The sequence below is a fragment of the Rutidosis leptorrhynchoides genome, chromosome 11 (assembly GCF_046630445.1).
Source record: "Rutidosis leptorrhynchoides isolate AG116_Rl617_1_P2 chromosome 11, CSIRO_AGI_Rlap_v1, whole genome shotgun sequence".
Lineage (NCBI taxonomy): Eukaryota > Viridiplantae > Streptophyta > Magnoliopsida > Asterales > Asteraceae > Rutidosis > Rutidosis leptorrhynchoides.
This window is the reverse complement of record NC_092343.1, coordinates 11,801,239-11,827,864: the sequence shown is the minus strand read 5'-3', so window position 1 is coordinate 11,827,864 and position 26,626 is coordinate 11,801,239. Positions and strand designations below refer to the sequence as shown.

The following is a 26,626-nucleotide window of genomic DNA, read 5'->3' as shown; positions in this document are numbered from 1 at the left end:
AGGAGGGTACAAGAAGGCAATTGGGAACATGCCAATACAGAATCAAGAACAGAAGCTTAAAACTAGAAAAGAGCTAACATGAAGCTATATGCAAAACACGACCTATGACAAAGAGATAATGCAATCGACTCAAATGTGGTGGTCCCCTTTATTTTATTTACTCATTTTTAAACATATGTTTTGTTTATATTCGCGTCACTAATGTGGTGGTCCTTATATATATGATATTAAAATAAAATATCAAAACTACAATAGAGTTGTATATTTACTATCTTAAAGATTGATATAACATAATGAAATAAACTCAAAGATCTTTTGGGTAAACAAATGAACAACTAGTCAAAGTCCATATATATCGATTTCGTTTGCATAAGATATCAAATAAAATAAAATAAAAAGTGAGAAAACTTTAGTTATTTATCAAACGCCGGATAAACAAGCAACTATATAAACCACCATCAAAGTCGAGATCCAGTTCATCGTGAAACCCATCGTAGATCCGTTACACATCAACGTGTTGTTGTGATACCAGCATTGAGTTCGGTTCCTATCCCTAAAATAGAACCGGAGTTAGCTAACATTCGTAACCATCAAACGGACAACTCCTATGAGACTTATGACAGTTTCAAATTATTCACTTGTAAATTATTTTGAACTCTTCAAATGAATTTTGCATTTTATTTCAAATATATATATATATATATATATATATATATATATATATATATATATATATATATATATATATATATATATATATATATATATATATATATATATAGTGGTAGGATCAAGAGGGAAGTAACCACTCGGGGGAAGCAAAAACTTTTTTTTTTTTTTCGTTTTTTGAAAAAACTTTGTTCACGAAAATTATAGATGAGATGAAAATATGAACATTTAGTAGACACTTTGTGATAAATGTTTTTATTTTGGCTGGAAAACGCTCGAAGAAGTAATATATAACAATTATCGTGTTTTTCGAGCGTATTTTGAGGTTTTAGCTATTGGGGTTTAGATATTAGGGTTTAGATATTAGGGTTTATAGGGTTTAGATATTAGGGTTTAGAAATTTAGGGTTTAGATTTAGGGTTTAGATTTAGGATTTAGATTGAGTTTTTAACACGAACGGTTTAGAGTTTAGGGTTTAGGGTTTAGGGTTTGGTGTTTTGGGTTTATGGAATAAACCCAAAACACGAAACCCTAAACCCTAAACTCTAAATCGGGCTAAATTTTACTTCACAAAACATGAAGAAAAAAAAAGTTCATATTCTCCACGAACAATATTATCTTGAATGTTATTTTTGTCGATCGTTTTCCCGCCTAAATAATAACATTCATCACAAAGTGTCTCTTCTAAATGTTCATATTTTCGTGTGATATTGATGCCGGAAAAAAAAAATTCAAAAAAAACGAAAAAAAAAAAAATTTTGCTTCCCCCCGCTTCCCCCCGATTGGTTACTTCCCCATTGATCCTGCCCCTATATATATATATATATATATATATATATATATATATATATATATATATATATATATATATATATATATATATATATATATATATATATATATATATAATATATTATACGGGGGATGATTCTCACACACACTTTTTTTATCCTCACACACCAATTTAAAGAAATGGAGTATTATTAGAAGAGTAAAAGGTTAAAATAGGTGTGTGAGGATCAAAAAGGGTGTGTTAGAATCATCCCTCGTATTATACTTATGACATCAAAATCTTTCAGCTAATTACCTCTACAAGCAAAGCCCAATAACCTCTAAAACTTCAATAAACAAAATTTGTGGCCCAACCCAACCCGCATGACCCGTTTAAACACATACCATAAAAGTGTTTTCAAATTATTTTCTAACTTAACATGCATGTTAATTAACCAACTCAGATAAATTGAAAGTTTGGTTATTCCTAATAACAATTGTGCATAAACATAATAAGAATTGCAAGAGGTGAAAGATAATTACTTATTTCCGCAAAAGCCTCCGCAAAAGGTAATAATATAATCAGCCCCGGAACAAGTCATAATACTAGTTGGATCATCATAAGCATAACTATACGAGGTAGGGCATGTGTCTTTGAATATTTTGGAGTAAGATGTCGGTTGACAAGTTGATGAATTTCCATAATTACCCCTACAACAATACTTGTCGGTATTAAACACATCACAAGCACTTCTACACGCGATTACTTTACCACCAGCCTTAACTGAAAGTTCCGAAGGGCAATTATTTCGTAAATCACCTACACACCCAACATCACTACAGTTTCCTTTACCATAAACGGGTCTAACTGACATCGGTATATTAAAGCCATCAACAAGACTAACATCGTAAAATTGCAATGTGGTTAGTGTAAATTCGGCTAGGGTTAACGGGGTCTCGCCAAATGAAGTACATTGGAGAGATGAACCACATTGACCTGTTAAACAAGTTCCATTACCCTTGGTGTCGAAGTTGCATTTCGTACGACCCCATATTCGACCTGACCAACCCTTGGGTGCGGTGTGGACCCTAGACTCTTCAGTTTGTAGACGGTAACCTCCGTTACCAAAACTTCGACCAGGGTCGATTGCGGGCCAAATTGTTTCGTTACAACAGTTGATTATTGTAAAAACTCTCGCACTATTTGATACTATGTTTCCTGCCAATATGTCACTTTTATTTTGTTATTTAATTCTTCTTGTCACACAAAAGGAAATTGTAGTACACATTCAATTCGTAGCATAAATCTGTTTACAATAATACTATATTTTTTTTTGAAGAGCAAGATATTATTACCACACCAAAAGAAACAAAGAGAACAGGGAAGGCCAACTAGACCATCCCAACAATTACATGAACAAACAGGAGAATGGGTTTGTGAGCGGACAAACCCGACACGACAATAACTAACAATACACACGACAATTATAATGAAAAATAAGTATTCGGACTCTTCAACCAAGTGAGCCAATCCAACTTTTTTCCATGGATACGGTGAGAGATCCAATCGAATGACTTTATTTGTATTTCACTTAAAGCCATCGGAGCAGACCAACATTTGCCACGAAACACTTTGTTATTCCGGTTCTTCCATATGTAATACGCACTAGCCCATTCAATAGCTTGCCAAACTTGCCGCCCGATACAAGACATAACATTCGAAGATTTGCCTCGCAGGATCTCACTAATGCTAAGATTTGAAAAGTTACCCAAACCACACCAATCGAAGATCCGGTTCCACACATCTAATGAATGCTTGCAAAAGATTAGAGAATGCTCGACCGTTTCTATATCATCGTCACAAAGTGGGCATCTAGAGCTATGAAGATCAATACCCCTTTTATCAAGCTCGACCCTAACCGGTATTCGTTTTTTGATTGCTCTCCAAACGAAAACCTCTAGTTTTTTAGGAACCAACCGATTACGTAGAGTCTCTTCAGAAGCATTGTAATTAGCTAAGCTATGATTCTCAATATTAATAGTGAGAGTTCGAACAGAAAACTTGCCGGATGATGACAGTGTCCAGGACCAAGAATCTGGTTTCCGGGCATCGAGCTGCAACCCTGCACACAGTTCGGTAAGATCTGCAAGTTGTGATGACACCCGACCCGACCCTTCCCTCGACCAGTCCCATTCCATTCTTCGATCTGTATCTTCAACAATGACCCGATCCTTTATATGACAATCTTTTTTCTTTTCAAGTCTATATAGCCTAGGAAAGCGATCACTAAGTTTGAAATTCCCAGCCCACTTTTCATTCCAGAAACTGATGTCAGCACCGCTTCCAATAACCCTCTTGAACGAGCTCTTGAATTCGATGCCCAAATCTTCAATAATAGTACCTGATGAAATAATTTTTTGCCAAAGGCTTGAAGAAGAGGACTGAAATGAATTAGTCCCCAATTCCAAACCACCAGTAGACCCGTAAATACTTCGAATGATTTTGACCCATAAGGAATTGGTTTCGGTTTTGAACCTCCACCACCATTTTCCCAAAAGAGCAAGATTTTTATATTTTAAAAGTCCGATATTTAACCCCCCATTTTCATAGGAAGAAACGGCCGAGTCCCATTTAACCCATGGGATTTTTGACTCGGATCCTGACCCGACCCAAAAGAAATTTCTCCTCACACTCTCTAAGTATTTTATCACACACGGCGGAGCACGAAACAATGAGAAATAATACAACGGGAGACTATTAAGAACCGATTTAATAAGGACCAATCTTCCTCCAAAAGACATCGAACGCATTCTCCAATCCGAAAGCCTATTTTTGATTTTATCGATAACCGGGTTCCAATCCTTTAATTTATTCATTTTAGTCCCAATAGGAAGACCTAGATACGTAAAGGGGAAATTCCCTACTTGGCACCCAATACGACTTGCTAAATGAGTTACTTCTTCGAACCCTACCCCGATCCCGTATATACAACTTTTTTGAAAATTGACTTTTAAACCCGAAGCTAACTCGAAACACTTCAATAGATTACGAAGGCTATATACATTTTCTCGACTCCATTCACCAATAAAAACAGTGTCATCCGCATATTGGAGATGCGAGAGCAACACTTTGTCTTTTCCAATTTCTACACCCTTGAATAACCCTCTTTCCGTAGCCGCCTTTGCTAAAATGTTTAAACCCTCTGCAGCCAATATAAAAAGAAATGGCGAAAGTGGGTCGCCTTGCCTAACACCACGACTTAAAGAGAATTCACTTGTAGGCGAACCATTCACTAGGATTGAAATAGAGGCGGAACTTAGACAAGAGAAAATCCATTTCCGCCATCTAGAACCGAACCCCATACTCTTCATGACTTCCATAAGAAAGTTCCAATTAAGGCAATCAAATGCCTTTTCGAAGTCAATTTTAAATATGACACCCTTTTGCTTTTTTGCTTTAAGAAAATCTATGCTTTCATTTATAATTAGCGTACCATCCGAAATGAATCTACCTTTAATAAAAGCACTTTGTTCGGATCCAATGAGACAAGGTAAGACTTTTCTTAATCGATTTGAGAGGATTTTAGCAATTACTTTATAGTAGCTCCCAATTAGACTTATAGGTCGATAGTCACCTAAATAAAGAGGGTCGTTTTTCTTTGAAACCAACGTAACAAAAGATGCATTACAACCCCTTGAAAATTCAAATTTATCCCAAAACCAACTAATAGCACTAATGATATCTACTTTGATGACATCCCAATATTTTTTGAAAAAGTACATATTAAATCCATCCGGCCCGGGTGCTTTTGTACTACCACAATCAAAAATAGCATCGTGGATTTCCTTTTCATCAAACGGGCATTCAAGTCGGTTAGCTTCTTCCATTGAGATCGAGGGATAATTGAGGTCTTCAAGACTTGGTCTAGTAACATCAGGTTCTACAAAGAGTGATTTAAAGTGATTGAAAGCTGCGTCTTTGATACACGAGGGCTCATCAACCCAAAGCCCATTAACCGATATCCCTCGTATATTATTCCTACTATTTTTTCTTTTGATAACGGAGTGAAAAAATTTAGAGTTTTCATCACCTTCGAGTATCCATCGAACACGAGCCTTTTGTTTGAGCATTTTTGTTTTGGTTCCTTCCTTTTGAAGCCACTCTTTACGTGTATTCTGCCATTTGACAATTTCACTACTAACCAACTGTCCTAATTCAGCTTTAGTCTCCATTTCTTGCGCAGCAATTTTTAATGCTTCTATCTCATTATCAAGACTGCTGAATTTTGTTTTGCTCCAACTTTTTAATGCCTCCTTTACATTCTTGAGTTTGTTCCTGAACACACAGTCAAGTCTATTACCTGAGGGTTTTATATCCCACGCATCCTTAATGATTTGATCTACACCATCCTCATCAAGCCAAGCATCAAATAACTTGAAAGGCTTAGGGCCAAAGTTTTTCTCATCATCCTTCAGCATAATTGGACAGTGGTTCGAATGCTTTCTTTCTAATGCAGTAGCTGAAAGATTTTGCCAAATATCCATGAACTTTTCACTAACAAGAAAACGGTCCAATTTACTAAACTTTATGCCATCTTCACTAACTCTCGTGAAAATCCTTCCACTCAAGGGTATCTCTACTAAATGACACTGCTCGATAAAATCATTGAACCAGAGAGCACGGTTACTAATAAAATCACAGTTTAGACGCTCACTTGGACACCTCACTTCATTAAAATCACCACAAATCAACCATGCTTCATCTTTATTACTACACAGTAGACTCACAAGGGAGGCCCATAATCTTTGCTTATTATGGTCATCATGTGGTCCATGTATATTGAGTATATTAACTTTAGAACCTGACTTTTTCCAAACACCCTTTATACCAATAACAAAATCAATGGCAATGGTACTTTCAGCTTCGAATTCATCCGTGTCCCAGATTAGGAGTTGCCCCCCTGACTTACCAACCATTGCCCTTTGAATAAACTCACAATTATTTGATCCCCAAAGTGAACAGACCCATCTAAAATCAACAGTATGTAGTTTGGTTTCTTGTAGTGCCAAAAAAGTTGGTTTTTCACTAACTATTAATTTACGGACCCACCCAAATTTATCTTCAACACCACCAATTTTAAAACTTCTAATGTTTAGTGATATAGACTTCATGAATATAGAAAGTGACGAGATACAGACAACTTAACTTACTGATGGGAAGGTCGCACCTTCCATTTGAGTCCCAGTTTGGTGCCATACTCCTTAATTACAGCTGAGTCGTTTGAATTGAAGGAGCAATCAGTTTTGTTACCTTTATTGACATCGGAAGACCCAGTGGATTTAGAAGAATTTTCTCTGCAAGAAGTACACTTTGATCTCAAGGGTTGAGCCGGATTTGATTTTCTTGCCGATGATTTAACGTTTAACATTCTCGATGATGATTTCCATTTCCTTAGATTTGACCAGCAGCAGTCCTTCTTCTTTTGTTCCATTGTTTTCTTCTCTGTTACTTTTTTAGCTCCAGATGATGTCTTCGTCCCTTCTTTCCTTTTACTATGTTTCACTGATTGATGATTTTTGTGTCTCGAATTATGCCCAATAGGCTTTGCCAATCCAGATGGCCCATTGGAACTTGACTGAGTTGGATTATGGGAAGGAGATGGGTCAGTGAAAAGTCCGTTATCCATAGCTGGATTATTTATAACTGGACTATTTAGTGACTTTCCCATAACTGGACTATTTAAAACTGGATTATTTAGAGAGTCATCCTCTTGGCCCATCACAAGCCCATCTTGTGGTGAATTTTCATGTGTCATTTTGGGCCTACTATCTTTTACTGAGTTAGAATTAACATCAGTATTCGAGGAATTTCCAATATCTTTTTTGGGTAGTGGAGATGCGCATGATGACATTTGACCGTTGCAGTTTATTTCTCCAATGCCATTATCACCAGTGACTTCTCGAAACATGTACTGGATCCCCAAACAACCGGATTCTTCGTCTTCATGAAAATTCTTCACCGGTGATTGTTCTTTTCTTTCATCCTCACCGGAAATTACTTGATTAACAACATTAATATTTGGATCTTCAAGGACAAATTCTTCGTCATACTCTGAATCTGAGAACGAGTCATCTACAAACTCGTCATCCTCATCATCTTTATCACCATTGTCAAAAGTATCGTCCACGAATTCGTTCTCAGATGGCTCTTTTTCATCTTGATTGTCAACCTCAGTAGTTCTCACACATATCTGCGAGTTTAGACTCAAGTTTTCTTTAATGTTAACTGTAAATATACCTTGGCTTGATTCCACCATAAATTTGCCATCGATTGTTTTTGAATCAGATGTGAGAATAAGAACATTCCCAGCCTTAAGATTTTGATTTCCTTGAGTTAAATCACAATTTTCTGTATCATGAACTTGCCCCCAGTGACTTGCAATGTTTCTAAACATACTAGAGTTCCAGGATGTAACAGGAACACCAATGACATCTAGCCATGTTAGTCTAGCATTCGAGTAACATGGAGAGTTAAGAATTTGAACCTTTCTACACCATTTGTGAATCGAGTGATCTTTATTGTTTATAACTTCTTTCGCCTCAATAGGGGAGTTGAAAACCCAAAGTAGGTCTAAACCTCCCAGATACTTGATATCACATTTCTTCATTCCCTCTGCATCACAGAGTTCATGGATTACAGGGATGAGTTTCCAATCATGAACATCACCAATAATAGACCTTTTTAGAAGGTGCATGTTATGGTTACTTTCATGAATGGAAATCTTTTTTGGAGAATTTCCAGTATTTGCTTTTACATTGTTCCTATTTGGTAACATGTTTCTAAGATCTCTGGGAGGAAGCTTATCACGTAGATCTCGTAGTTCATCTTGGTTTCTTAGAACTTCATTGTACTTTCGATCATCTCTAACATTTAAATTAGATCTATTCAAGGGAGGAAAGTGATCCCTATTGACAATGCTTGGTTGATCTTTTTTACCACGTACTTGATCAGTTTCATTCTTCCTGAAAGCTTTGAAGACCCTAATCGGGTTGCCCATAAAAGTTACCTTTTTTAGAGTTAGGAGGGTAACGTATTCATCCTTGACATTCCCAATCTAACAAAGGCGAAACGTTGGCCGCTTTTCAGCCTTTTACCGGCCAAGTACACATCTCGAACATCTCCTACTTTCTTAAACGTTCTCCATAGCTCCTCCACGCCCCAACTTTCCGGGAAGTTAAAGAACATGAACGAGGTCAAATGGATTCCAAAAAGCCTTGTTATTCGATCTTCTAATCTACCGTTGTATTGAACTCGAGTTTGTTTCGTGCCTGCCCATTTGTTTTGATTTTCTCTCCTCACTCTCTCCCTTCTCTCTCTCTCTCTCTCTCACACACCCCATTTTTTTTAGTTTACAATAATACTATATTACCTAATAGATAAAAACGGTGAATAGTAACTAGGAGCATTTTCGTCATTTCACTTTTTTTTATTCTAATTAGATTTCACTACACCAACAAAGACCCTCACACTTTTTTCAAATATTCAAATCGACCCCACCAAACAGGGGGTAAAGTGTCAAATAACTATTTTCATAAAAAATCTTAAATAAACTCCACCCAAATATTCAACGGGTCATATCTTCTCGCTCGCAACGAGTTAAATTTTTCCGACACCATCGTTAAACTCGAAATAATTTTAGGAACACAATGTCACTAACTATACGCAAAACGGACGCTTTTTAAATAAAGCTAAATATTTGGGATACTTGTACTTTTCATACACGTTGATTTTGCGTTAAATTTTTAAAAGTCGGTAATTATATAACTAAACGTGGAGATAGACATATATTGTTAATTTAAAATAACATTTAAATCTTTCACGGGTTATACATTTTAGTTCGACTCGAGTTGTGCTTCAACGACATCATTCTTTAGCCACGAAATAATTTTACAAACTAAACACAATAAAATACATTGAAAACCAAACTTCCGGTGCGAAGTGAGGGTTCAACAACTAGTTATCACTAGATCTTATTAAATATTTTTCGAGATATGACACGAAATTATTTCACTTATCCCAAAGCTGTAGCAATTTTAAGTCACGGTATTCGATTCCAGTAATATTAATTCAAACTCTAGGTCCCAAATGAGTATAAACTAAATTTGGGAAATTGGTCAAATACAATTTTTTTTCAAAATTTTCAAACAATATATATATATATTTTCCCCCCAAAAAAATTGGGAATATACACAATTGAATCGACCATCATTCTAGTAGACCACAGATATAGAGTGGTCGACTAAACCTTTTTTGTGTGTAGTTGATCAACTGTTGGTCGACCACTTCACAATGATGGTTGACTACATAGTTTACCAAACATTAAAGAGGAGTTGGTCGACCACTTCAATAGGATGGTCGACTACATAGTCTACCAAGGAGTTGGTCGACCACTTCATAATAATGGTTAACTACATAGTCTACCAAACATAAAAAGAGGAGTTGGTCGACCACTTCAATGGGATGGTCGACCACTTCAATAGTGATTGTGACTACATTTGAAAGTTGGTCGACCACTTAACAACTATTATGAACTGTTGTACCAAAATGATGGTCGACCCAATGTTGTATATTGTCAACTTTTTTAAAAAATATATATATTGTTTAAAGATTTTGAAAAAAGTGTATTTTTGTCAATTTTTCACTAAATTTATGAGGTTAAAAAGATATCATATCCTAATCCAACCAGACCCGTCTCTACACCATCACTCACGATAAATAATTGACGCTTTTAAAAATATAAACATAAAAATTGAAAGTACCTGAGTAAAGAAGTAAGATCCGTAACATAAGGCATGATGTTGAAAAAGGTAGTGCAATCTCCATGGTTAATCTAGAGGATAAAGGAGATTGGTGATAATGATGATGAAATTTAAATGAATGCAAGAACTTAGAATATTCTTATTCATAACACATGTCAAATAACACATGTCAAACAACTACATTGTATTATATTAACATCACCTCAACAACTTCTTCATTTCACTTAACTCATTACATTCACTAATATACTTCACACCAACTACATTGACCAACTTCAAAATTTTAACTTTTTATTTTTTTATATATTATTATTATTATGTATTATTGTAATTTTAGGTCACCTTTTTAGTTTATTTATGTTGTATTTCAATAAATTGTAACCGTATTTGTGTGTTTTAATAAAGTGTTTGTTTGAAAAAGTGATTATATGCATTTGCAATTGCTAGTGTTTCTTCATAATTTTCATCATCTCGATCAATCCTTTAGCGATTTTTTTGAAATAGTTTTAGTGGTAGTTTGAATATAAATTGTGATTAAAAAAATAAAAATAAAGAAATAAATCACAAACGGCTAGTTTTGTCTCCACACACAACATAGTGGAGCACGACCAATCAATGGCGGCCCTTAAGGCGCCTGGTAGCATCGGCGCCATTGGAACCGCACCACCAACGATGGCCCAATGGCTAACCGATAAGAGAGGTCTTATGGTAAAATGCACGCATGTAATACGATTTTCCAGCTAGAGGTTGTTGGAAGCTTCGACGAGCCCAACACATCCACTATAGAGGATCTAGACTATACTAGACTCACTACACCAACACTTTGACGTTGGTTAGCCTTTAATTTTATAAATCCTTAGTGCACAATGTACTTAGGCGACAGGTATCGACCATATATCTTTAGGCGGTATAACCGACCATGTATTACTTAGGCGGCAGAGCCGACCATATAATAAGAACAACAAAAGTGCACTAAGAACTTAAACACAAACTAAGGCTTGATCGGGAAACTTAACAAAAACACTTATATTAAATTACAATTACAATATTACTTACAAGCTTTATCTTCTCTACTTTCGCTAACTCACACTCTTCTTCTCTTCTTCACAACTCACTTCTTATTTCACTCTCACAACTTCACACACCACAAATGAAATCTCCTCCCATATTTATACTACTCCATGGAACATTCTAGAACCTAGATATTTCCATGGATATATAAATATCTAGATATTTCTACAACCTACAAATATCTAGATTTTTCTTTTACATTTCAATTTCTAGATTTTTCTCTCATATTCTAATATCTAGATATTTTCTTATACATATTAATATCTAGATATTTTACCCATATACATTTACTAATTCCATATTATTCTAAATTTGCATTGTATTTTAACACTCCCCCTCAATGCAAATTTTCTTCCAACGATATCTTGCAGACCATTCCAAGTGCTTCTCTGAATTTTGTAAACTTCGGTTTACTTAGGCTCTTGGTGAATATATCTGCTACCTGTTCATCTGTCTTTGTTGGCACCATCTTGATCTCCCCTTCAAGGACCTTCTCGCGAACATAGTGATAGTGTACTTCTATATGTTTTGTTCTTGCGTGAAAGACTGGATTCTCTGCTAGACGTATAGCTGATAGGTTATCGCAGAAAAGCTCTACTTGATAGTCTGTTGATTGATGAAGATTTTCCATTAGTTGTTTCAACCATGTAATTTCTTGTGTTGCTGACGATGCCGATCGATATTCTGCTTCAGTGCTTGACAAGGATACTGTTGGTTGTCTCTTGCTGCACCATGATATTACTCCTGATCCAAGACTAAACATGTATCCAGTTGTTGACCGTCGTGTATCATAGTCTCCAGCGTAATCGGCGTCACAATATCCAGTCACGTGACATTCTTTTGTTTTCTTGTACAAAATGCCAAAGTTAATAGTGCCTTTAACATACCTTAAGATGCGTCGTACAACATCAAGGTGAGGCTTCTTCGGATTGCTCATGTATCGACTAACCACTCCAACTGCATAAGATATGTCTGGCCGGCTTAGTGTGAGATAAATAAGACTTCCGACCATCTTTCGATACATGGTAACATCTTGAAGACTTTTTCCTTCATCTGCTTGTAGTTTTGTATTCGGATCCATCGGAGTTGAGATAGGTTTGCAATTAAGCATTCCGTACTTTTGTAAAAGATCTCGCGCATATTTCTGTTGTCCCAGAAATAATCCTTCTCTTTTCTGCTCTATTTCGAGTCCAAGAAAATGTTTGAGTTCTCCAAGCTCCTTCATATGAAATCTGATAGACAGATTCTCTCTTGTTCTTTGAATCTCCTCATAGTGATCTCCCGTGATGATTAAGTCATCCACATATACTAGCACTATGGCTAGTTTTCCTTGATCTTGTTTCACAAATAAACTAAAATCTGAAGGAGCAACTGTGAAACCACTTTTTACTAAAAACTCGCCAATCTTCCCGTACCAAGCTCTTGGAGCCTGCTTCAAGCCGTATAGTGCTTTCTTTAATTTGCAGACATGGTCAGGATGGGACTTGTTCTCAAAGCCTCTTGGTTGCTCCATATAAATTTCTTTGTCAAGTTCTCCATGTAAGAAAGCGTTCTTGACATCCATCTGCCACAGCTTCCAAGATTTGCTAGCGGCTAAAGCTAGTAGAGCTCGAATTGTTGTGATCTTCGCCACTGGACTAAACGTTTCTTCATAATCCAGCCCATATTGTTGAGAAAAACCTCTAGCAACAAGTCGAGCTTTATACCTTTCAATGGAGCCATCTGATCGAGTCTTTACCTTGTAAACCCATTTACAAGATATTGGTTTTACATCTTTTGGCTTTGGAACTAAACTCCATGTCTGGTTTTCTTTTAGTGCATTAATTTCTTCTTCCATCGCTTTCTGCCATTCTTGACTTTGTGCTGCTTCTTCATAAGTGGAAGGCTCAATATGTATTAATTCATCCACATGAGCAGCATTGGCATACCTCGGATTAGGTTGCCTCGGCCTTGTTGATCTCCGTAATTCTTGTACATGCTCCTCGGCATCCATTTGGCTTGGACGAACCTCTTCGAATGTATATTGATGTACCCCAGTTTTCCATGGACTCGTTTCCTTAGAGTACGATCCATCTCCTTCTTTAATTGGATCCGATATGTGCTCTTTATGTTCTTCTTTCTCTTCTGGAACTTCTTCTAATCCATGAGATTCTGGAAGCTCTATCTTTTGAGGTGACCACCATGAAGAAGCTTCATCAAATACCACATTTCTTGAAGTATGACACTTCCCAGTATTTGGATCACAACATCTCCATCCTTTTCTTGATTCATCATAACCGACAAAAATGCACCGAATTGCCTTCTTATCAAATTTGCTTCGTAGATGATCTGGTACGAAGACGTAGCATACACATCCAAAAACTTTGAGATGGTTGACGGTTGGTTTGATCTTCCATAATCTTTCATATGGTGAAATATATCCCAACTTTGTTTGTGGGAGTCTGTTAATCACGTACGATGCCGTCCTCATACATTCGGCCCAAAATCTGCCTGGTATATTCTTACCATGAAGCATACTTCGACAAGTTTCGGTAAGGTGACGATTCTTGCGTTCCGCCACTCCATTCTGCTGTGGAGTATTGGGACAAGTTAACTGTCTTCTAATCTTGTGCTTCTCAAGATAGATATTGAACTCAGTCGATAAATATTCTCCTCCATTATCTGTGCGTAAGCACCGGATCTTAGTATTGAGCTCACTTTCTACCTTGTTCTTGAACTCTTTAAACTTCAGAAAAGTCTCCGACTTCTCCTTCATGAAGTAAACCCACACATATCTTGAGAAGTCATCAATGAATGTCACCATATATTTCATACCTCCAAGTGATGTTTGTTTCACTGGGCCGAAGACATCTGAGTGTATGAGCTCTAGTGGTGTCTTGGACTGATGCGCTGACTCATTGAATGGCAATTGGTGAGCTTTGCCAAATTGACATCCAGCACATATTGTATCTGTTCGGATATCAATTTGAGGAAGCCCATTTACTATGCGTTTCACCATCATCTCCTTTAACTTATTGTATCCCACATGCCCAAGACGTTCATGCCACAGATCAGCCGTCTCATTCTTTCGAGTCTTATCCACATAAGCTGTTTCAGCAGATAATACATAGACCGATTCTATTCTTCTTCCATGCATAACTGGATTGCCAACCACCTTTACTCTCTTGAATACAGACACATCTTCTGGTCCAAAGAGCACATAATTCCCTTCTGCTATCAATTGTGGTACTGATAGTAAATTCTTCTTTAGGCCAGGGACAACATACACCTTCTCGAGTTGAAGCTTATGAGATCCACCTTCACTTGGAATTATTGTCTTTCCAATGTGAGAAATAGATAACCTTGAATTGTCGGCTGTCAACACGAATCTCTTTCCTTTGTAATCATCCATTTCTTGCAGCTTCGTCTCATCATTGGTCATATGATTTGAGCACCCAGAATCAATGATCCAATCATCTTTGTAGTTTATTTTTGACTTTAAAGTTGTTGTAAGAGCTTGATCATCTATGTCAGCTTCAACAGAGAGTCCGGCTTCTGCATCCCAAGTTTTCTCATTAATGGATGCTTCAAATGTGACCTCTTTCTTCTCATCTCTTGCGGTGGCCACATTTCCTTCAAAAGTTCGCCTTTTGGGGAATTTACAATCTCGAGCAAAATGACCCTTCTTGCCACAATTGAAGCATTCACCATTCTTTCTCTTATCATTTTCTCTATGTTGTTGGCGATGATCTCTTCTTCCTTGTTGAGCTCCCCGAGCTCCCCCTGAAGCGTTGCCTTTTGACTTTGGGTGACTCTTCCATTCATATGTCTGACTTTCTTTAATCGCCTCTTGTCTTCGAGATGTTGCTTTCTTCTTATTGGTGAAAAGTGCATCTTCTCCGTCTTTTATGGTTACTTCATTCATCTGCTTGACTAATGCCTCTTGATTAGCCAATAGATTCTCCAGCTCTATTAATGATGGTTGAGTAGGCCATCCTCTCACAGCGGCAATAAATCCATTATACTCGGATCTTAAGCCGTGGATGATAATTCTCTTCATCCTTGCATCACTCACTTTCTCTTCAGGAGCAAGTTGAGATATCTCACGACAAATAGATTTCACCTTGGTGAAATACTGAGAAATAGACAGACTTCCTTGTGAGATACCCGCGAGCTCATTTTCCAAGTGCTGGAGGCGTGCTTCATTCTTCTTTGAAAACAATTTTTCAAAAGTTTCCCAAGCTGCCTTTGGTATTTTCTCGTCACGGACGTGCTCCAATAGATCCTCCTCGATTGTAGTCTTCAATAGAAATAAAGCCTTCCCGGCCTTGATGTTCCATTTTCTCAAGGCTTCGGCATTTTCTTTCGGTGGAGGCGTTGTGTCACTGCCAGCAACTATTTCCCATAAATCCTGTCCTTGTAGGTAGGATTCTATGCAAGTCCGCCAATAACCATAGTTGTGGTTATTGAGACTCTTGATTCCACTGCTCGTACTTGCAAGATCTGCCATCATGACGTCCAACGTCCAATAAGCTTGGTCCCTGACCGATGAGCTTTCACAGTTCCTAACTGTGCTCCGACAGAATCTTCCTTAGAGCCTTGGTGAAAACAAGCCGATGTAAACGTCCAACGTTTACCGATTTCCTCCACTAGAAATGGTCCCGAACGACCCGCTCTGATACCAATTGTTAGAAGCTTCGACGAGCCCAACACATCCACTATAGAGGATCTAGACTATACTAGAATCACTACACCAACACTTTGACGTTGGTTAGCCTTTAATTTTATAAATCCTTAGTGCACAATGTACTTAGGCGACAGTGTCGACCATATATCTTTAGGCGGTATAACCGACCATGTATTACTTAGGCGGCAGAGCCGACCATATAATAAGAACAACAAAAGTGCACTAAGAACTTAAACACAAACTAAGGCTTGATCGGAAAACTTAACAAAAACACTTATATTAAATTACAATTACAATATTACTTACAAGCTTTATCTTCTCTACTTTCGCTAACTCACACTCTTCTTCTCTTCTTCACAACTCACTTCTTATTTCACTCTCACAACTTCACACACCACAAATGAAATCTCCTCCCATATTTATACTACTCCATGGAACATTCTAGAACCTAGATATTTCCATGGATATATAAATATCTAGATATTTCTACAACCTACAAATATCTAGATTTTTCTTTTACATTTCAATTTCTAGATTTTTCTCTCATATTCTAATATCTAGATATTTTCTTATACATATTAATATCTAGATATTTTACCCATATACATTTACTAATTCCATATTATTCTAAATTTGCATTGTATTTTAACAGAGGTTGGATACCCAGAGCAATTTCATGGCCGGATTTCGATTTTGATTTTTCCACTGGTCGGTGTTGTCGATATTAATGTCGGATTCGTTCTACACCTTTGGAGATAATCGATTAGTTGTGCAAACCAAGGTCACACGTCGAAATATTAAAAGAAATTATTGTATGCATATAAGCACTTGAAACTTCCCTCTATTATCAAATGATTTTAGATTACTAAGTAACGTATGAGCTTATGTGTAGGACATATTGAGCTAAAATCTATCCGAAAAAATGGTATCGGACCTTGTATCCCTAGTTGGTGTAGCATCGAAGCAAGTCAATAGTAGCAAGTAGCATGTACAAAAAAGTGATTAAGGGTGTGATTACTGAAGATAATCGGTTAATGGGTGCAAATCAAATTCGTGATTGTTGGAGATAATCGGTTAATGGGAGTGAACCAGAGTCTCATATCGTAAAATTAAAAGAAATTATTGTATGCCCATATAAGCACTCGTCTTCTTCGATTCAGTCGTTCCATGTACCTCATCGCCATTCTCTGTATCGTCAAAGTTTTGGCGTTGTTGTCGGCCTTGACCATTTCCCCCGCCGCTTTTTGGAGGTTTTAGTGGGTTTTCCCCACCATAGGGTAGGGACCTCCAGGCAATTTGGTTGTTGAGAAGTGGGTTTCGTGGGTTACTAGTAACTGGTCTCGAAGGGTACGTGTTCTTGAGTTTCAAGGCGTTTGGATTCGGTTTTGTCGGTGATGTAGGCGGTTCCTTAAAAGGTCATGCGTAACGGGTTCAAAGAGATTTTTGGTATCGGATTCCTTGTTTTGTAGTTTCATAGTAGTGTTGATATTTGGTCGTTTTTGATGTGTGTTGTGACGGGTAGAGTGACATTTCATTTCTGTATAAGTCATTATGTATTTTAATAAACTAATAATCAAGAGAGCGTTTGAATTGTCATGCTCTACAGAGTAATACAATTTTGTATGCATTTTTTAAGTACAAATTTATTTTGTATGCACATCTTCATTATTTAATGAAGATCTCCTTATATAGTATTCATTATTTTTATTAAAAAGAAGTTCTAAATCATTTATTTTTAGATACGGAGTGATAAATTTTACTCCGTAGATTAAGAATTTAAGACTTATCTAATCTTTATATTGTGAACTCGACTTATTCATCAGAATTTTTAATGAAAAGAAAGCCATATAAGTCGCTACGTTAGCTGACATGTTTTTTTTAGACATGTTAATAAAATGGGTGTCACATCACCGATTATAAGTAATAACACATCAGTTACACACGGTAGAGCATAATTAAAAGGTTTGTAACACAATAAACCAAAAATGAGATTGATTACACGTTGTCCTTGTTTCAAGTTATTTAAGATTAGTGATGATGAAATACATTGTCCTAAAAAGGGATGAGTTTATAAGACTAATAATATTTGGATTGTGAATTAGAAATTTAAAAAGAAAAAATAAAAACAGAGTTCTCTTTCGGTAAAATGGAAATAAAGTATATTAATGATTAAAACAGAGTTAATTTAGGATGCGTACGAACTCATACATATAGAAACAGATTTCAAGAATTCAAGGGTATCTAAGATTGGTGAGTTTAAACTTACCGGAAATTTTGCTTGTCGGATAGTTTTAATGGAATTTCAAATCTAAGAAACAAAGAAGTGAAGTGAAAGAGTGATAATAGAACAAAAGCTTGTCACTGCTTGTGATTTTTATAGAGGGGTTTATTAAGATTTACTCCGTATTTTATTATTAAAAATAAAAAAAAAACTTTTAAATTCGGTCTATGAATTTTGCAATATGGCTACTTTAAGCGATCTGAAGTTGAAATATGACATTGAAGTCATTTTTTTTTTTTTTTTGAACGGCAATTATATTAAAACTCAAAATATACAAAGTTTGTTACAAGATGACTAGCATTAACGATACCGAGCTAGAATCTTATGCTGTCACCCAATAACTACTCGACATAGAACTCGAAACACTATGGTTACAAAACGAATAAAAGTGGGTTTTGCAACCAATCAACCCACTCGATATGTTTTGATTTGCATCTTCTCGAAATCCATTCAAAGCTCTTCACTTGAATGTCATTTAACGCAACCGGTGGAGACCAACACGACTTTTTGAAGACCTTATGATTCCTATTATTCCAAATGAGATAAGCACTAGTCCACATCGTTGCTTGCCAAATTTTCTCACCTACATCCGAGCATTGCAAGAAAGAATTTCCTCTAAGTAGGCTATCGAAACCATATTGGGACGAGCTAATTCCCCACCAATTTAGAACCTTATCCCATATTTCGCGAACCTTTACACACGAAAACAAAGCATGTTCAACCGTTTCCACCACATCATCGCATAAGGGGCAAAGAACGGAATGAAGATCAATACCCCGTTTGTCAAGTTCAGACAAAACGGGGAGTCTATCCCGCCTCGCCCTCCACACGAAAACACCCACTATTTTAGGTATTAAATTGTTTCTTTGAGTTGCTACATTGGACGCATTCGGAGGATAACACTTTGACATGGTAAGTTTCGTAAGAGAATGAGTTGAAAAGATACCGGATCCGCATAAAACCCACTTCCATCGATCTTCCTTTTCCATCGCCGTGCTTGTTGTCGAAATCAACCTCTCTAACTCTTTTAGTTCTCCCCTCGTTCTTCCTGTAACTTCGCGTACCCATGACCAATTCGGAAAAACATTTTTTACCATCCCATACTACACGATCCGCAACCAATGTAACATCCCGCCTTTTTCCGTTAAATTTATTTTTAACACCGTCTTTTTCTTTTAAATAATACCTTTCGTTATTTAACTTCGTAGTTTCCGTTGACTAACGTTCATAATAATTCCGTCATTTAATTATAACATCTCTCGTTAACTTGCGTTTTAAAAATATTCGTTTGGTTAATTCCCGCACCCGCTTTGAAACTTGAGGGACTAAACTTGCCAAGAGGGCAAAGAGATGACTAGGTCAACTAGTCAACCTTCACCCTCCTCCATTCATTTCAACCTCCCCATTTCATTACTTCCATTTTTATTCTCTCAAAACCTCAAACACAAAATCATCATCTAAATTCGGTTTAGGGAGCTAGCAACAAAACAAATTACATATTTGGAATCCTCTCTTCATCCTCTACAATTTGATACCAACTTCATCTCGTTTGGGTAACATTTCTAAAACTCTAGATTTCTCTAAATTCGTGTTTTCGACTTGAAATTGTGTTAGTTAGTGTCTATGGCTCGTGTATAATATGAATATATGTTTTGTTTGCTCGATTTGTTGATTTAGAGTAACTAGTATGAACTTTGAAATGGGTGTGCTTAATCTTTGATTTTGGATGATTAAATGTTGTTTAATTGTTAAAGTTCATGTATTAAATGTGTTACTAGCATCATTAGCTTCAATTTGATGTGTAGGTTGATTAAGAAAACTTCAAAAGCATGATTATTGATTTTGAGATGTTTGACTAGGGTTTGATAGTTCTTGACATGAATTTTTGGATGCTTGAATGCCATGGAATGTTAATTGTTAGTGTTTAGTTGTAATGTATGCGTTATTACCTTCAAAACGGCATGTCGTATGTGTAAATTGGATTCCCGAATCATAAAATACGTTTTACGAACTTGAAACTTTGAAAATAAACCTTTCTTGATCAATTGACGAGTTTTCGGTTATTGTAAATGATGTTTTTGATTGATGATATGTGGTTAGTTGTATTCCTCGTCAAAATACCTTTTCGACGATATATGATAGGCATTATAAGTGTTTGCGGGTCAAGAATTGGGTTGAAAAAGGTTTTGGTTCGTGCACACTTGGAAAAACTGACCAGAATTCTCTGCCCAGGTAGTGGCGCGGCGCGCCACATCCCCGCGCGGCGCGCAGAATCGCCTGGCCAGATTCTGCTCACTTTGTCACATTTCACGCGAAATGTTTGACTAGCTACCGACCTCCGATTCACATGAAACTTGTTCTAATATGCTTATATATGAATAAAAACCTCAGAAAAATAGTTCGGGACCGAACCCGAACGTGTTGACTTTTTCGTTGACTTTGACCAAGTTTGACTTTTAGTCAAACTTAACCAAACTTTTATACAATCATTCTAACATGCTTTTATACTTGTTTCTTGTATGAAACTTGACAACGTGATTCACATGCTATACTTAATCGAGTCGTAACGAGCCATAGGACTAATTGAACACATTTCACCCGACCTTGTGTCGTAACCGGTTAATTGATATAACTTACTTGTTTAGGTCAAGGCTAAGCAACTTTCATGCACACGTTTACTTGTTGAAGTACTTTTATACTCGTGCACTCGAGGTGAGATCATAGTCCCACCTTTTCAACAACTTTTTATACTTTTAAATTGTGGGCTGAGAAACATATACTTTGTTACATTTTGTACTACTTGCTTTTATACTTTGAACACAAGTACAAGGAAAACAAACATTCCACAGCGAGTTAGAACAAAAATCCTCAATTCGATTATCATTAGTTACACTTGCAGGGTGTAAGCGAGAACTTATATTGTGTGGCCATACGGGTTTGACAAACCCTCATTACGGACGGTTCGCTACCGTCTACGGATGAAATATATTTTCGAGAAACAGTGTATGTTCTAACACTATTGTGATGGGGTTCTATGGAAGGAAACGTTAAGTCTTGATAATTGGGTGCTCGCGAACAATACTTTTGGAATGCAAACGATTTTGATAATCAACTATGGGAATACTAAATCTTGTGGTTCAAAAACAACGTTTATTACAAACACCTATGATTTCACCAACGTTTTTCGTTGACAGTTTTCTATATGTTTCTCAGGTTCATACTTGGCTATTTGATACATGCTTCCGCGTACGCTCATACTTGCTTGGAGTCGAGCATACATACATACATACATACGCTAGGGATAGCACTTTTGGATTCAAACTTTTGTTTACATACTTACGCTATTTATAGCAACTGTGTTTTTCAACTTATATTATGTCGCAAGTTATTTCATTTATACTTTATGACTTTTGTAAACTTAGACTTGTTGTCGAACGGTTTTGTAAACTAAACTTGCAAGTCTTGTACCTTTCAAATGAATGCGACATAATTTTGGTCAAACGAGTCTCATATAGGGACTACGACCACGCAACGGGACCTAAGTTAACGACGCCGTCATTAACGGTTTTGGTCGGGTCGTTACAAGTGGTATCAGAGCGTTGGTTGTAGGGAACTAGGACGTGCATTAGTGTGTCTAACAGAGTCGTTAGGACGCATTAGTGAGTCTAGACTACAACCGGATAGTTAGCCATTGCATTCTGACATACATTTGCTATAGATAGCACTTACTTGACTACTTGTGCATTATACTTGAATCATTCTTAGGCAAACTTCTTAATGGTACCAAGTTTTCATCATACGAACTCGTATTCTGCAACTTTCTGGTAACACGCGTAAATTCAGGATTCATACCCGTAAGGATGACGACGACTTCATTAGTCACACTTGTTCGGGAACTCTGTCTCCCAGATTGTTATTCGCCACCGTTTCAACTTACTATCGGTGTCACACCGGTGTACCTTACTATCTACCACTTCTTGTTACTGCCATCACTACTCTAGGTGAGTATCGCCGTCACTACTTATCACTACGATTGCGTACTACTCGTTATCATGATTCGTTGCTCTTTTCGCGCCTAAAGACACTATTGTTTGACTTGAACCGCATTGACGTGAACAATCATTTATACACTTTCCTCGGGGAACGCTTCTTTAGAGTTGCACAAATTCTTTCGATTCAATACGAGTCACGTTAGAGACGTCATTACACTTTGTTTATTTTAAACTTCACGATTACACGAACTTGAATCCATAGAGTGATGTGGGAATGGAGGTATGAGTTAGCGTAATATAACGACACTCGATCAACGTGGTTATATTACGGTAAGACATACCAAAGTTCTAGTGACGCGTGATGGTGGTTAGACTCGATCAACCTAAACACCACCATGTGCCATGTACATGACTTCATCTTTTCAGGTTTGGACATCCGAAAACTCCGAGAATATTTATAACAACCATACCGGGGACACACCTTCAATTATTGTCAAATTATATTTATGCTTCCGAATGAATTACCGATTCCATTCGACTTCAACCGTATGTCACACGGGTATACTAGCTCGTCCTCGCGCAGTCTTATTGACTAACTACAATTTACTCGTTATGCTCGCATCGAGGCGGAAACTTCTCTCGCCTTACATTCGTACTTCCGGTTCAGGAGGTCCTTATTCTAAATTCTCAATGGAGAGCGACTCTTCACGTCATACAAGTATTCGCCGCGAGGGTGGATAGTCCTAACAATCGTTTTCAAAACCCGATAAGAACTTGCCCCGACGAACGTTTTTGGAAACCGATAAATCTTCCGCGACGCGAATTTTCTTGAGAAACTTGTCCTAGCTAACGTTTTCAATTCCTAGCAAACTTGTTCAATATGCCTTAGGGAAATGTACCCCGTTTCGGATCGAGATCCTCGTTTCACTTCTAGATTTTGGAGTGCCTTACAAAAAGCCTCGGGACCGCGTTTAGACATGAGTACCGCGTACCATCCACAACCCGACGGACCGAACAAACATGCGATTTAAACCTTGGAAACCATAATACAAGTTTGTATTACCAACTTCAAATTTACTTGAGAAAAGTATTTTCCTTTAACCGAATCCTCGTACTACAATGATTTTCATTCGAGTTTTAACGTCACTCCTTTTGAAACCACATGTGACCGGAAACGTCATTCTCCTTTGTCGAACCAAGTAAACGATGATCAATTCACCGGGGCCGAGGTTATTCATGAGCAACCGAGAAAATTTATTCATATTCAGGTAAAACCCTACGCGACTCGTAATCACCAAGAGCTACGCCGATGTTAGACGTAAACATTTCAAATTCCACGTAGGAAACCGCGTCACGTTAAGAGTCGCACCTTGGAAAAGTGCAATCCGTTTCGGGAAAACGTAGGAAGCTAAATCCGCGATATTTTGATCCTTTAAATTCTTGGGGTGTTTTGGACCCGTCGCTAGCCATTTAGACTTTTCCGACTCATTTTGGGTCTCCGTTTATCCTACATTCGATGTATCAACTCAAAGACGTGTTTTGCGAAACGAGAACTTGTTATCTCCTTTGATGAACTCACTATCGACGATAACCCTCACTTCCTAGGAGGACCGGTTGAAACCATAAATCGTGAAGCCAAACCTTAAAACAACATATGATCCCGACCGTCAAAATTCGTTGAAATACCCTAGAACGTACTTCTCCCTCATTCGTAGAATTGGCAACACAAAATCTCGAGGAAGATTCAACAACTACTACTTCCAACTAAATTTCGGGACGAAATTTCTTTTAAGGTGTAGGTAATGTAACATCCCGCCTTTTTCCGTTAAATTTATTTTTAACACCGTCTTTTTCTTTTAAATAATACCTTTCGTTATTTAACTTCGTAGTTTCCGTTGACTAACGTTCATAATAATTCCGTCATTTAATTATAACATCTCTCGTTAACTTGCGTTTTAAAAATATTCGTTTGGTTAATTCCCGCACCCGCTTTGAAACTTGAGGGACTAAACTTGCCAAGAGGGCAAAGAGATGACTAGGTCAACTAGTCAACCTTCACCCTCCTCCATTCATTTCAACCTCCCCATTTCATTACTTCCATTTTTATTCTCTCAAAACCTCAAACACAAAATCATCATCTAAATTCGGTTTAGGGAGCTAGCAACAAAACAAATTACATATTTGGAATCCTCTCTTCATCCTCTACAATTTGATACCAACTTCATCTCGTTTGGGTAACATTTCTAAAACTCTAGATTTCTCTAAATTCGTGTTTTCGACTTGAAATTGTGTTAGTTAGTGTCTATGGCTCGTGTATAATATGAATATATGTTTTGTTTGCTCGATTTGTTGATTTAGAGTAACTAGTATGAACTTTGAAATGGGTGTGCTTAATCTTTGATTTTGGATGATTAAATGTTGTTTAATTGTTAAAGTTCATGTATTAAATGTGTTACTAGCATCATTAGCTTCAATTTGATGTGTAGGTTGATTAAGAAAACTTCAAAAGCATGATTATTGATTTTGAGATGTTTGACTAGGGTTTGATAGTTCTTGACATGAATTTTTGGATGCTTGAATGCCATGGAATGTTAATTGTTAGTGTTTAGTTGTAATGTATGCGTTATTACCTTCAAAACGGCATGTCGTATGTGTAAATTGGATTCCCGAATCATAAAATACGTTTTACGAACTTGAAACTTTGAAAATAAACCTTTCTTGATCAATTGACGAGTTTTCGGTTATTGTAAATGATGTTTTTGATTGATGATATGTGGTTAGTTGTATTCCTCGTCAAAATACCTTTTCGACGATATATGATAGGCATTATAAGTGTTTGCGGGTCAAGAATTGGGTTGAAAAAGGTTTTGGTTCGTGCACACTTGGAAAAACTGACCAGAATTCTCTGCCCAGGTAGTGGCGCGGCGCGCCACATCCCCGCGCGGCGCGCAGAATCGCCTGGCCAGATTCTGCTCACTTTGTCACATTTCACGCGAAATGTTTGACTAGCTACCGACCTCCGATTCACATGAAACTTGTTCTAATATGCTTATATATGAATAAAAACCTCAGAAAAATAGTTCGGGACCGAACCCGAACGTGTTGACTTTTTCGTTGACTTTGACCAAGTTTGACTTTTAGTCAAACTTAACCAAACTTTTATACAATCATTCTAACATGATTTTATACTTGTTTCTTGTATGAAACTTGACAACGTGATTCACATGCTATACTTAATCGAGTCGTAACGAGCCATAGGACTAATTGAACACATTTCACCCGACCTTGTGTCGTAACCGGTTAATTGATATAACTTACTTGTTTAGGTCAAGGCTAAGCAACTTTCATGCACACGTTTACTTGTTGAAGTACTTTTATACTCGTGCACTCGAGGTGAGATCATAGTCCCACCTTTTCAACAACTTTTTATACTTTTAAATTGTGGGCTGAGAAACATATACTTTGTTACATTTTGTACTACTTGCTTTTATACTTTGAACACAAGTACAAGGAAAACAAACATTCCACAGCGAGTTAGAACAAAAATCCTCAATTCGATTATCATTAGTTACACTTGCAGGGTGTAAGCGAGAACTTATATTGTGTGGCCATACGGGTTTGACAAACCCTCATTACGGACGGTTCGCTACCGTCTACGGATGAAATATATTTTCGAGAAACAGTGTATGTTCTAACACTATTGTGATGGGGTTCTATGGAAGGAAACGTTAAGTCTTGATAATTGGGTGCTCGCGAACAATACTTTTGGAATGCAAACGATTTTGATAATCAACTATGGGAATACTAAATCTTGTGGTTCAAAAACAACGTTTATTACAAACACCTATGATTTCACCAACGTTTTTCGTTGACAGTTTTCTATATGTTTCTCAGGTTCATACTTGGCTATTTGATACATGCTTCCGCGTACGCTCATACTTGCTTGGAGTCGAGCATACATACATACATACGCTAGGGATAGCACTTTTGGATTCAAACTTTTGTTTACATACTTACGCTATTTATAGCAACTGTGTTTTTCAACTTATATTATGTCGCAAGTTATTTCATTTATACTTTATGACTTTTGTAAACTTAGACTTGTTGTCGAACGGTTTTGTAAATTAAACTTGCAAGTCTTGTACCTTTCAAATGAATGCGACATAATTTTGGTCAAACGAGTCTCATATAGGGACTACGACCACGCAACGGGACCTAAGTTAACGACGCCGTCATTAACGGTTTTGGTCGGGTCGTTACAACCAAAGCACTCGAGTTTGATTCGAGCTGCACTAATCTCTTGAAAATATTCTTTAACGGGTTTTCTTTGATCCACAGTTCGTCCCAAAATCTTGT

General features: G+C 37.0%; 1 protein-coding gene across 1 annotated transcript; it reads right to left on the bottom strand.

Annotated features, from left to right (window-relative positions):
- Nucleotides 1–315: 315 nt before the first annotated feature.
- On the bottom strand, nucleotides 316–18,344 carry LOC139876601 (pathogenesis-related thaumatin-like protein 3.5). Its single transcript, XM_071863941.1, has 4 exons — nucleotides 18,264–18,344; nucleotides 10,261–10,331; nucleotides 1,984–2,659; nucleotides 316–553 (listed from the first exon to the last, which is right to left on the bottom strand). Exons 2-4 carry the CDS (start codon nucleotides 10,322–10,324, stop codon nucleotides 421–423), a joined length of 873 nt encoding a protein of 290 aa, XP_071720042.1. The 5' UTR covers nucleotides 10,325–10,331; nucleotides 18,264–18,344; the 3' UTR covers nucleotides 316–420.
- Between the last annotated feature and the right edge of the window lie 8,282 nt (nucleotides 18,345–26,626).